The sequence below is a fragment of the Coregonus lavaretus genome (genome assembly GCF_964263955.1).
Source record: "Coregonus lavaretus genome assembly, chromosome: 21".
Lineage (NCBI taxonomy): Eukaryota > Metazoa > Chordata > Actinopteri > Salmoniformes > Salmonidae > Coregonus > Coregonus lavaretus.
In genome coordinates, this window is record NC_140008.1 from 9,786,905 (window position 1) to 9,799,552 (window position 12,648).

A 12,648-nucleotide genomic window follows, 5' to 3' on the forward strand; every position below is an offset into this window, starting at 1 on the left:
CCAAAATACATAAAATATTTCCCAACCATTGAATTTCTTCCCACAATGCAATGTAATTTATGGTAATCTACAGTATTCAGTTCATACAGTATGTTACTATTGATTATATAATAATTTACAGTGACAATTACAGGATTTATTTATATTTTTTACAGTTTACCTTAGAGACCAGTGCCAGGTCCATACACATCTATAATCCAATGATACATCAGTGTAACAAAGACTTACACATATCACTGGTAAATTTGGACTCTTCTGACGTCAGCTAAATAATATAATCCAAGTGGTCCAATAGCTGGGGCACAGCTATAGGTTATACAAGGATTCTTTGGATGTGCTCCAATAGAGTCATATATCTGCCCTATATCTTGCTGGATGCCCAATCATGCTGTGCAGGCTGTCAAGATGGGGAGTGACAAAATATAATGCATTTCGGGCCCCGGGGCACCTACCTCCAGGGCCCCTCAGTCTACACCATCCCAGGAGTGTTCAACAAAGAACAGATGTTTGACGAGCAGGTGTCCACATACTTTTGGTCATGTAGTGATTATTTAAAAGTTCTTCCTCGAGATGTCTGTGGAAGCTACTGGGTATCTCCCTCATGACAACTTCTTCCTATGTTTCCCATGCATTCCCACTTGGGGAGGTATTTTGGTTCTGGACAGGAAGTGAGTGGGCGGAGTTACATATTTGGCATTCCCCCAGGCTTGGGTGTCGAGGCAGGGTTCAGGTATCGTGTCTAGACGACCAGCTGTGCATCTTCACTCCCTGCCTCTCCCTCTGGCATCAGGAGTCACCTCTGAACTTAAACACCTCAGCTGGCCACTGCACACATGATCTAATTAACTATTATATAAACATTAGTCAATCTACTCTGTGCATTCTGTAGCTCAGGCTGATGACATTCATGAACAACTTGAATGTCTTTGGGATCCATAGAGAGTATAATCCTGAAAATTAAAGAACAGTATAACATAACATTTCAGGATGTCTTTCATTTTTCATGTCCCTGTGTTATGTGGTTTAGTGTGTATGTGCAACTACAGCAACCTAGTTATTCTGCCACCACTGTGTTCTTTCTTAATGTGCTAAATGTGTAGAAATGTAATGAATAAATATGATTATGTAATTCCTATAAATTACATTCTGTTTGGAATTTAGATTTAGCATGCTTTTTGACATGCTTCTCACGTACCTCTCGTCTCTGTGATGTCAGCTTTGGTACTTCTGGCTCTGTCTAGCTTTCACTCTCTCTCTCTCTCTCTCGCTCTCTCTCTCTCTCTCTCTCTCTCTCTCTCTGTGTTTCTCTCTCTTCTCTCTTTTCATTCATGCTCACCCCTCCTCTTCTTTGATTACCCCCCTCTCTCTTTCCTCTGTGTCTTGTTCACCCCTTTCTCTTTCTCTCTCCATCCCTCTATCCACTCCCTCTCCCTTCCACTATTTCACTCACTTCTCCCTCCTTCTCCCTCCCTCTCTCCCTCCCTCTCTCGCTGCCACCTCTAGCAGGCCGTCTGCTCTGTAGGGACGAATGGTCTCACATTCAGCTTTATGTATCATCTTGCAAGGTCGACTCTGAAATCTTATTTACAGAGACAGGAATACCAGGTGCATCGAGGAAGGGCTCCGCACTAGTCTCTCTGTGTGTGTGTGTGTGTGTGTGACTGAGTGAGTGTATGTGTGTGTTTTGTGTCCTTTTGTCTGTGTGGTGTGTGTTCCAGAAGAGCTGTGCAGCGTTTTGCAAAAGAGTGCGAGCAGACAAAGCCGTCCGGCGAGCAGATGCGGGTGTAAAGGATGTGTGTTGGAGACTGGGGACCAGGATGTAGGAATGTATTACCAGCAAGCTCTCTGCCGTCAAAGCTGCTTCTTAGACACCCAGAGAGGATAGGAGAGGGGGATGCTGTCTCCCTCCAACTGGACTGTGACTGCCCTTTGTCTGCAACCCCCTATCTCTATCTCCCTCCTTTCTTCTCCCTCTCCCTCCTTTCCCTCTGTGTCTGGTATTGGGAGTGAGGATGTGAGAGAGAGGAACAAAGAGAGGAGGTCACGTTCTAACCTTCTAACCTCAAGACCTGCTGCTGGAAATACATATAAAAAGAAACAACATGCTCTGAGAGATTCTCTCTCTCATTTCTTCTCGTTTTTCTCCTCCTCCTCTTCCTCCCTTTCTTCCTCCTCCTGTTCCTGTGGCGAGTTCCTCCGTAGAGTCACGGTTCCACTATGTCCTTGGCGTTCTGTGGAAACGAGAACAACTCGTTGGCGTACAACGTGGACCGCGGCGTCCTCAACAATGGCTGCTTCCTGGACGCGCTCAACGTGGTGCCGCACATCTTCTTGCTCTTCATCACTTTCCCCATCCTCTTCATTGGTGAGTGTCCGCACGAGGTGAGAGTCCCCCGGCCCCATCACACACACAACAACCACAAGACCGGGAAAGTATGCACACACACACACAGTAAATTGTGTTACTTAGTGTTGATTTTTCAGTGTAACATTTCTAGTGTTGATTCAGGAGTTAAATGAACTCTCTAAGAGTGAAATTAACACTCAGTGGTTTAAAATAACCCCACCTGTTGGTGTTAATGTTAATAACCAGTGTGAGAGTGAGATTGTGTCAGTTTTACTCTGTGGAGAGTAAAACGTTCTCATCAAAACCACACCCATCATTATCATATTTCCCAGCATGCTCTACTGCAGCTATAATTTTTTTAATTGTTTTTCATATCTGTGTTTTTGCATGTACAGTGATTGACATCAAAGTAAAGCCTTACGGTATTTATAATGTATTGTCATAAACAGTTTATTTTAAAGAAAACATTACCCTACAGTAGCCTACGTGAAGTACACAAGACTGATCATGATGAAATTCAACAACCATGTCTGTCACTAACAAATACAGTCATGGGTGGTAACTCGCCAATTTATACAAAAGGCAAGGCACACTGGGAAATTATATTGGAGACGTGGCTTAGTGGTGGCATGGCTTTCAATTTGTTATTTTTGGCCACCCGTGACTGGAAGTATTGTACAAGTTTAACTGGTCTATGGTTATGTGACTTAAAGTTTGATTATGTTTGCAGCCAGTTTTGAGCTCTTTTTAAATGTTTAAGTAGGAACATGTGGTAATGAAGACTTATAAATATTATTGTGATGTCTTAAAACCAACACTAAGTTACTTTGTCAAGAGATAAAAATCTCTAGGTGTAGTGGTTAAAAACAGTACGTACAGTGCATTTGGAAAGCATTCAAACTCCTTCAGTTTTTCCACATTTTGTTGCATTACGGTCTTATTCTAAAACGTATTAAATAATTTTTTTCCTCATCAATTTTACACACAATACCTCATAACGACAAAGCGAAAACAGTTTTTTTGAAATCTTTGCAAATGTATTACAAATAAAAAACAGAAATACCTTATTTACATAAGTATTCAGACCCTTTGCTATGAGACTCGAAATTGAGCTCAGGTGCATCCTGTTTCCATTGATCATTCTTGAGATGTTTCTACAACTTAATTGGAGTCCACCTGTGGTAAATTCAATTGATTGGACAGGATTTGGAAAGGCACACACCTGTCTATATAAGGTCCCACAGTTGACAGTGCATGTCAGAGCAAAAAACAAGCCATGAGGTCGAAGGAATGGTCCATAGAGCGCTGAGATCTGATTGTGTTAAGGCACAGATCTGGGGAAGGGTACCAATAAATGTCTGCAGCATTGAAGGTCCCCAACAACACAGTGGCCTCCATCATTTTTAAATGGAAGTAGTTTGGAACCACCAAGACTCTTCCTAGAGCTGGCACCTGGCCAAACTGAGCAATCTGGGGAAAAGGGCCTTGTACAAAGTACAGAGAGATCATTGATGAAAACCTGCTCCAGAGCGCTCAGGACCACAGACTGGGGCGAAGGTTCACCTTCCAACAGCACAACGACCCTAACACATAGTCAAGACAATGCAGGAGTGGCTTCAGGACAAGTCTCTGAATGTTCTTGAGTGGCCCAGCTGGAGCCCGGACTTGAACCCGATCGAACATCTCTGGAGAGACCTGAAATAGCTGTTCAGCGACGCTCCCCATCCAACCTGACAGAGCTTGAGGAGATCTGCAGAGAAGAATGGGAGAAACTCCACAAATACAGGTGTGCCAAGCTTGTAGCGTCATACGCAAGACTCAAGGCTGTAATCGCTGCCAAAGGTGCTTCAATAAAGTACTGAGTAAAGGGTCTGAATACTTACGTAAATGTTATATTTCTGTTTTCTTTGTGTGCAAAGAATGTACTTTAATCACTGGTGGTGAGGATGATGATGATGAAGATATTGTCAACATATGCCAGAGGGAGTGTACCGAGTGTTACGCCTTAAGATCATCATTTATTACAGAGCCTTACTCCTTAAAATCATCATTTATTACTGAGCCTTACTCCTTAAGATCATAGTTTATTACTGAGCCTTACTCCTGAAGAGCATCAATTTTTACTGAGCCTTACTCCTTAAGATCATTGTTTATTACTGAGCCTTACTCCTTAAGATCATTGTTTATTACTGAGCCTTACTCCTTAAGATCATCATTTATTACTGAGCCTTACTCCTTAAGATCATTGTTTATTACTGAGCCTTACTCCTTAAGATCATTGTTTATTACTGAGCCTTACTCCTTAAGATCATCATTTATTACTGAGCCTTACTCCTTAAGTCCATTGTTTATTACTGAGCCTTACTCCTTAAGATCATTGTTTATTACTGAGCCTTACTCCTTAAGATCATCATTTATTACTGAGCCTCTTCCATGTGCTTCACTTTTTACATTTAACTATGCATTTATTAATTTAGCATAGGAATATACGTTCCACTGTACAGTATGCATATTACACAGTGTGTCCCCTATGATAAAACCATTAACATTCTAACGGACACTGGGCCCTAGGTGAAGCCCCTTGTTGTGGGAAGCATTTTTATTTTCGACAAACCAATGTGACCTTTCTGGTGGAATTTAGGCCAAGCGAGCAGGAGCTGGAACGATCTTCTACTGTAGGGTTGGGTTACACATCCCTGCTCGCCTTCCGTCCTCTTCTGCCTGGCTACCCCCCTCCCCCCATTCCACTGGTGTCATCATCGTATGACAAGTTCACTGTGTCCCTGTTGTTAATGTGATTACAATGTGCTAAGGCATTCCTCTGGTGTCGTTATCATTGCGTGACCGGTGTTTTGTCCCTGTGACAGCTGTTAAAGTGACACTAATGTACCTGGCTATGTGTCATCCGTGTGTGACTGACCAGTTCACTTTGTCCCTGTCACACTGTTGGAGGGAGGCCATTCCAACTGAAATGGGACCCTATTCCCTTTACAGAGCACCACTCTGGGCTCTGGGAAAACAATGTGCATGCCATATCAGATTTACCCTGAAACTAATCAGGACTGGTATTAACTAATTAGCTCAGAATGTAGATGAGAGAGAGACAAAAAAACAGAGAAAGATAGCAATAGAGATGGAGAGAGAACTACTGTGTAAACTGATGCTAATGGTTATAGGTTAAACTAATAAACTCACAAGGACCACCATGGAGTTGAAAGGCTGCGGAGCAAACTGATCTCTGTTTCCCCCTCTCTCTCTCTCTCATTTTCTCTCTCTCTCTCTCTCTCTCTCTCAATTCAAAATGCATTATTGGCATGGGAAACATATGTTTACATTGCCAAAGAAAATGAAATAGATAATAACAAATTAACAGTAAATATTACTGGTTGCCCTTTTCTTGTGGCAACAGGTCACAAATCTTGCTGCTGTGATGGCACACTGTGGTACTTCACCCAATAGATATGGGAGTTTATCCAAATTGACATCAGACGGATGTCACACTGTTCTCTGAGGTTAACTTCCTGTTTCCTGTGTTGTTTTTTTTTTTTATGTGTGCTGTAAGGCTGGGGCAGCCAGAGCTCCAAGGTGCACATCCACCACAGCACCTGGCTGCACTTCCCTGGTCACAACCTGCGCTGGCTCCTCACCTTCATCCTCCTCTTCGTCCTGGTCTGTGAGATTGCAGAGGGCATCGTCTCAGATGGGTGAGTCCATTTCCCCCTAATACATTTACCCCTACTGGAACTATGTTAATGTTTGACGTACCCCTCCCCAGTACCTCCACAGTACCTCCTCAATACCTCCCCAGTCCTCCCCAGTACCTCCTCAATACCTCCCCAGTACCTCCCCAGTCCTCCCTAGTACCTCCCCAGTCCTCCCCAGTCCTTCCCAGTACCTCCTCAATACCTCCCCAGTACCTCCTCAGTACCTCCCCAGTACCTCCTCAATACCTCCCCAGTACCTCCTCAATACCTCCCCAGTACCTCCTCAGTACCTCCCCAGTCCTCCCTAGTACCTCCCCAGTCCTCCCCAGTCCTTCCTCAATACCTCCCCAGTACTTCCTCAATACCTCCCCAGTCCCTCCCCAGTCCTCCTGGGCTGACATGTGAGGCCGGTTGGACGTCCTGCCAAAGTCTCTAAAACAACGTTGAAGGCGGCTTATTGTAAAGAAATTAACATTAAATGATCTGGGAATAGCTCTGGTGGACATTCCTGCAATCAGCATGCCAATTGCATGCTCCCTCAAAATAAGGTTTCTGTGCGTAGGGAACATTTCTGGGATCTTTTATTTCAGCTCATGAAACATGGGACCAACACTTTACATGTTGCGTTTTTGTAAATAAAAAACTAAAAGCATTGCATTTGGGACAAATCATTCACTAAACCCCAAATCTTGTAATTAAAAATGTTTATGGAGACTTAACTGCTTGGTGTAACCCTAGATTGTAGAAACACATTGATGCAACGGCTGCTAAGATGGAGAGAGGTCTGTCTGTGATAAAGACCTGCTCTGCTTTCTTGACATCACAATAAACTAAACAAGTTTTATCACACCTGGACTACTGCCCAGTTATATAGCCAAGTGCTGCAAAGAAGGACATAGGAAAATTAGAGTTGGCCCGGATTAGAGCAGCACGTTTGGCCCTTAAATGTACACGGAGGGCTAATATCAAGAACATGCATACTAGTGATGGGGGAAGAAATCGATACAGTGACATATCGGGATATAATTTTTGACAATATATTGTATCATTTGTACAATATCTCAATGTTATTTTTGCGCTAGTTGCCTGTACTTGCACCAAAACCCCAGTATTTTTCCTTCTTAGTGTCACGAACGTCGGATATAGAGGACCAAGGCGCAGCGTGGAAGGTGAACATACTTATTTATTAAATGATACACGAACAAAACAACAAATCGATACGTGACGTCCACAGGTGCAAAACACAAACCAACACGGAACAAGATCCCACAAACACTGTGGGAAAACCACCTGACTAAATATGGTTCCCAATCAGAGACAACCAGCAACAGCTGATACTCGTTGCCTCTGATTGAGAACCACTCTGGCCAACATAGATATACAAAAACTAGACTAGACTCAACGAGCACAAAACATAAACTCTACACACCCTGGCTCAACTTAAAAGAGTCCCTAGAGCCAGGGTGTGACACTTAGCTTGTTCTGAATTTTCTTTTTAAGAAAGGACCCAATTTATTTTCAGCACTTTTATTTCCATGACTGATCAAAACTCGTTTTCTCATGCTCTCTCTTGTCCCTCTGCAGCAGACATATAGTGAGCAATATGTTTGGAACATCAAATCACAATAAAATCACATTATCGAATCGCAATACATATAGATCCGTGAGAATCGCAATACATATCATATCGGCACCTAAGTATTATGATAATATGGTATCGTGAGGTCCCTGGCAATTCCCAGCCCTAATGCATGTCAATCTCTCCTGGCTCAAAGTAGAGAAGAGATTGACTGCATCAAATCAAAATCAAATCAAGGTTTATTGGTTGCATACACAGATTTGTACGTTATTGCAGGTGCAGCAAAATGCTTGTTTTTAGCTCCAACAATGCAGTAATACCTAGCAATACAAAACAATACACACATCATCCAAAAAGTAAAAATTAAGAAATTAAGAAATAGAATTAGCAATGTCAGAGTCCGGAATATATATATATATACAGTTGAAGTCGGAAGTTTACATACACCTTAGCCAAATACATTTAAACTCAGTTTTTCACAATTCCTGACATTTAATCCTAGTACAAATTCCCTGTATTAGGTCAGTTAGGATCACCACTTTATTTTAAGAATGTGAAATGTCAGAATAATAGTAGAGAGAATGATTTATTTCAGCTTTTATTTATTTCATCACATTCCCAGTGGGTCAGAAGTTTACAAACACTCAATTAGTATTTGGTTGCATTGCCTTTAAATTGTTTAACTTGGGTCAAACGTTTCGGGTAGCCTTCCACAAGCTTCCCACAATAAGTTGGGTGAATTTTGGCCCATTCCTCCTGACAGAGCTGGTGTAACTGAGTCAGGTTTGTAGGCCTCCTTGCTCGCACACGCTTTTTCAGTTCTCCCCACAAATGTTCTATAGGATTGAGGTCAGGGCTTTGTGATGGCCACTCCAATACCTTGACCATTTTGCCACAACTTTGGAAGTATGCTTGGGGTCATTGTCCATTTGGAAGACCATTTGCGACCAAGCTTTAACTTCCTGACTGATGTCTTGAGATGTTGCTTCAATATATCCACATAATTTTCCTTCCTCATGATGCCATCTATTTTGTTAAGTGCACCAGTCCCTTCTGCAGCAAAGCACCCCAACAGCATGATGCTGCCACCCCCGTGCTTCACAGTTGGGATGGTGTTCTTCGGCTTGCAAGCAACCCCCTTTTACCTCCAAACATAACGATGGTCATTATGGCCAAACAGTTCTATTTTGTTTCATCAGACCAGAGGACATTTCTCCAAAAAGCACGATATTTGTCCCCATGTGCAGTTGCAAACTGTAGTCTGGCTTTTTTATGCCGGTTTTGGAGCAGTGGCTTCTTCCTTGCTGAGCGGCCTTTCAGGTTATGTCGATATAGGACACATTTTACTGTGGATATAGATACTTTTGTACCTGTTTCCTCCAGCATCTTCACAAGGTCCTTTGCTGTTGTTCTGGGATTGATTTGTACTTTTCGCACCAAAATACATTAATCTCTTGGAGACAGAACGCGTCTCCTTCCTGAGCGGTATGACGGCTGCGTGGTCCCATGGTGTTTACACTTGCGTACTATTGTTTGTACAGATGAACGTGGTACCTTCAGGCATTTGGAAATTGCTCCCAAGGATGAACCAGACTTGTGGAGGTCTACCATTTTTTTCTGAGTCTTGGCTGATTTCTTTTCATTTTCCCATGATGTCAAGCAAAGAGGCACTGAGTTTGAAGGTAGGCCTTGAAATACATCCACATCTCCAATGGACTCAAATGATGTCAATTAGCCTATCAGAAGCTTCTAAAGCCATGACATCATTTTCTGGAATATTCCAAGCTGTTTAAAGGCACAGTCAACTTTAGTGTATGTAAACTTCTGACCCACTGGAATTGTGATACAGTGAATTATAAGTGAAATAATCTGTTTTTAAACAATTGTTGGAAAAATTACTTGTGTCATGCACAAAGTAGATGTCCTAACCGACTTGCCAAAACTATAGTTTGTTAACAAGAAATGTGTGGAGTGGTTGAAAAACAAGTTTTAATGACTCCAACCTAAGTGTATGTAAAATTCTGACTTCAACTGTACATATGAAGTGGGTAAAACAGTATGTCAACATTATTAAAGTGACTAGTGTTCAATGGCTCTATTACATAGGGCAGCAGCCTGTAAGGTGCACGGTAGAGTCCCGGGTGGTAGCCTGCTACTAACAGTGACTAAGGTTCAGGGCAGGGTACTGGGTGGAGGCCAGCTAGTGTTGACTGTTTAACAGTCTGGTGCCCTGGAGATAGAAGCTGTTTATCAGTCTCTCGGTCCCAGCTTTGATGCAGCTGAAATGTCTCCACCTTCAAGAGGGTAGTGGGGTGAAAATGCCATGACTCGGGTGGCTGAGGTCCTTGATTATCTTCTTGGCCTTCCTGTGTCCTGGCGGGCAGACAGTGTGCCCCTGGTGATGTGTTGGGGGCTGACCGCACCACCATCTGGAGAGCCCTGCGGTTGCGGACGGTACAATTTTAGTACCAGGCGCTGATACAGCCCAACAGGATGCTCTCAATGGTGCATTTGTAGATGTTCGTGAGGGTCTAAGGGCCCAAGACAAATTTCTTCAGCCTCCTGAGGCTGAAGAATTGCTGTTTGCACTTTCTTCACCACATTGTCTGTGTGAAGGGACCATTTGTGTCATCAGTGATGTGCACAGTGAGGAACTATATATTTTTTTACCCTCTCTACTGCGACCCCGTGGTCCACGATCAGCTCCTTCGTTTTGTTGACGTTGAAGGGAGAGGTTATTTTCCTGGCACCATTTTGCCAGGGTTCTCACCTTCTCCCTGTAGGCTGTCTCGTCGTTGTTGGTAATCAGGCCTACCACTGTTGTGTCGTCAGCAAACTTGATGATTGAGTTGGAGACGTGCGTGGCCACGCAGTCATGGGTGAACAGGGAGTACAGGAAGGGGCTGAGCAGTGCACCCCTGTGGGGCCCCCATGTTGAGGATCAGCATGGCTGAGGCGTTGTTGTCTACCTTCACCACTTGGGGTTGGCCCAAAAGGAAGTCCAGGACCCAGTTTCACAGGGAGCCTGAGTTTAGTGATGAACTTGAAGGGTACTGCAGCCAGATTTGTTTTGGGATTGTTTTTCATATCTGTGTTTTTTCATGTACAATGATTGATTGATTGATTCATGTTATGCTGCACAAAGATAAATAACATATATTTTTCAAAACGAATCGACAAAACAAAAGGTTCTTCCAGGCAAGAGTGTACACTGGGTAAATAGTGGACAGAACACACGTTGGGTTCTTTTTTATCCAGCCAGTTGGGTCACTTAGTTGGATTATTGAGCTTTGATCCATCGGGTCACGTCAGAAGACTGGAGGCGTGGCTTAGTAGGGGTGTGGCTTTCAGATAGTTATTTTTGGCCACCCATGAGAGTAAATGTCATTCTGGTACATCTTTTCTGTTGTATTGTCAATACATGTAAAGCATTAGTACTGTCATTTTGGAGCTTAATGATGCTTACGCAAGTTAAGTGCCTATGTGTATCTCAATGTTGGAGTAGTTACTGCTTTGTTATGGTTTTTAATTTATGCTATTAATTGTATATAAAAATATATATAATGTGGAAAAATATTGAAGGGAAAATTGAATGTATATAGGCCACGCCTCCTGAAAGTAACCTATGTATTACATTATAAAAGACCCACATGTTGGGTCAACCCAGCATAAAAAGTGAATAAAAACCCAATGAATGGTTAAATTAAGCAATGTTTGGGTAATCCAAAGCAGTGGCCTATTGGGGGTGTGGCTTTCAGATAGTTATTCTTGGCCACATGTGAGAGTAAATGTCATTAATGTTCATCATGTTAAGTTTGTACACTGCAACATTTTATTTTCCTTCAATATTTTCACATATTACATATTTTAATATAAAATGTATAAGTTTATTATTTAAACATTCTGACAAAGTGGTAACCCTCCCAACATTGGGAAATGCATAGGCACTTAAGTAACTCATACTCTTCTGTAGTGATGTTACGTTTGATACCAGAGCTCAGAGGCATGCATCAAAATCGCTAAGCAGTTAACTTTGAAGTAGTGTGCCAATGCGTGTATTACTTTATTAGAGGTATGTCATCAATGATGTCCAAAGCTTCGTTTGATCACGTGCTTTTTCAAACCATGTGTTGCAAAATGCGAGATCCCACTGATTTTGCTGTGGTTCCAGTGTTTTCTTCGGTTCAAAACTGCTTTCAAACACCGACCTCTACTGGACACCATACTTACAAATATAGTTTGGATTTTGTACAAACAATTTTCACCTGACCGGTAGCTTAGCAAGTAGAGTAGGGAACTATGGAACATCCAGGGACGTGAGTGTATGAGGTTGAATCCTGTTGAAGGCACACTATATTTTTTAAATGTGAAACCACACTTTCTGCACTGTTCAAATAATTTATTTTATTTCATAGTACATGAGCTTCTGTCTTAAGCATCCTAAATAATGCTATAGAGGCAATTTTTGAAAAATAGTGAAGGCAAAAATGGGAAGTATGGTGCAAGATGCGAACCTGGTATTCCCAGTGGTGGAAAAGGCACCCAATTGTCATACTTGAGTAAAAGTAAAGATACCTTAATAGAAAATGACAAGTAAAAGTGAATGTCACCCAGTAAAATATTACTTGAGTAAAAGTCTAAAAATATTTGGTTTTAAATACATTTAAGTATCAAAAGTAAATGTAATTGCAAAAATATACTTAAGTATCAAAAGTAAAAGTATAAATCATTTCAAATTGCTTATATTAAGCAAACCAGACGTTGTCTTGACAAGTGTGTGAATTTGACCATTTTCCTATCCTGCTAAGCATTCAAAATGTAACGAGTACTTCTGGGAAAATGTATGGAGTAAAAGGTACATTATTTTCTTAAGGAATGTAGTGAAGTAAAAGTAGCGAAAATAGAAATAGTAAAGTAAAGTACAGATACCCCAAAAAAACTACTTAAGTACAGTACTTTACACCACTGGGTATTCCAAATGATTATAGGCTACTGAAGCCAACAACTAACCACTGCAC

General features: G+C 41.9%; 1 protein-coding gene across 1 annotated transcript in view; it reads left to right on the top strand.

Moving 5' to 3' along the window:
• Positions 1–12,648, top strand: part of LOC311149272 (ATP-binding cassette sub-family C member 8-like) — a gene marked incomplete at both ends in the record, with an annotated part of 153,072 nt that overhangs the window by 3,837 nt on the left and 136,587 nt on the right. Inside the window, 2 exons of the mRNA XM_084186396.1 lie at positions 2,203–2,365; positions 5,910–6,051. Of these exons, the coding sequence (XP_084042522.1) occupies positions 2,203–2,365; positions 5,910–6,051 (305 nt within the window). The remainder of the gene's footprint in view (positions 1–2,202; positions 2,366–5,909; positions 6,052–12,648) is intronic.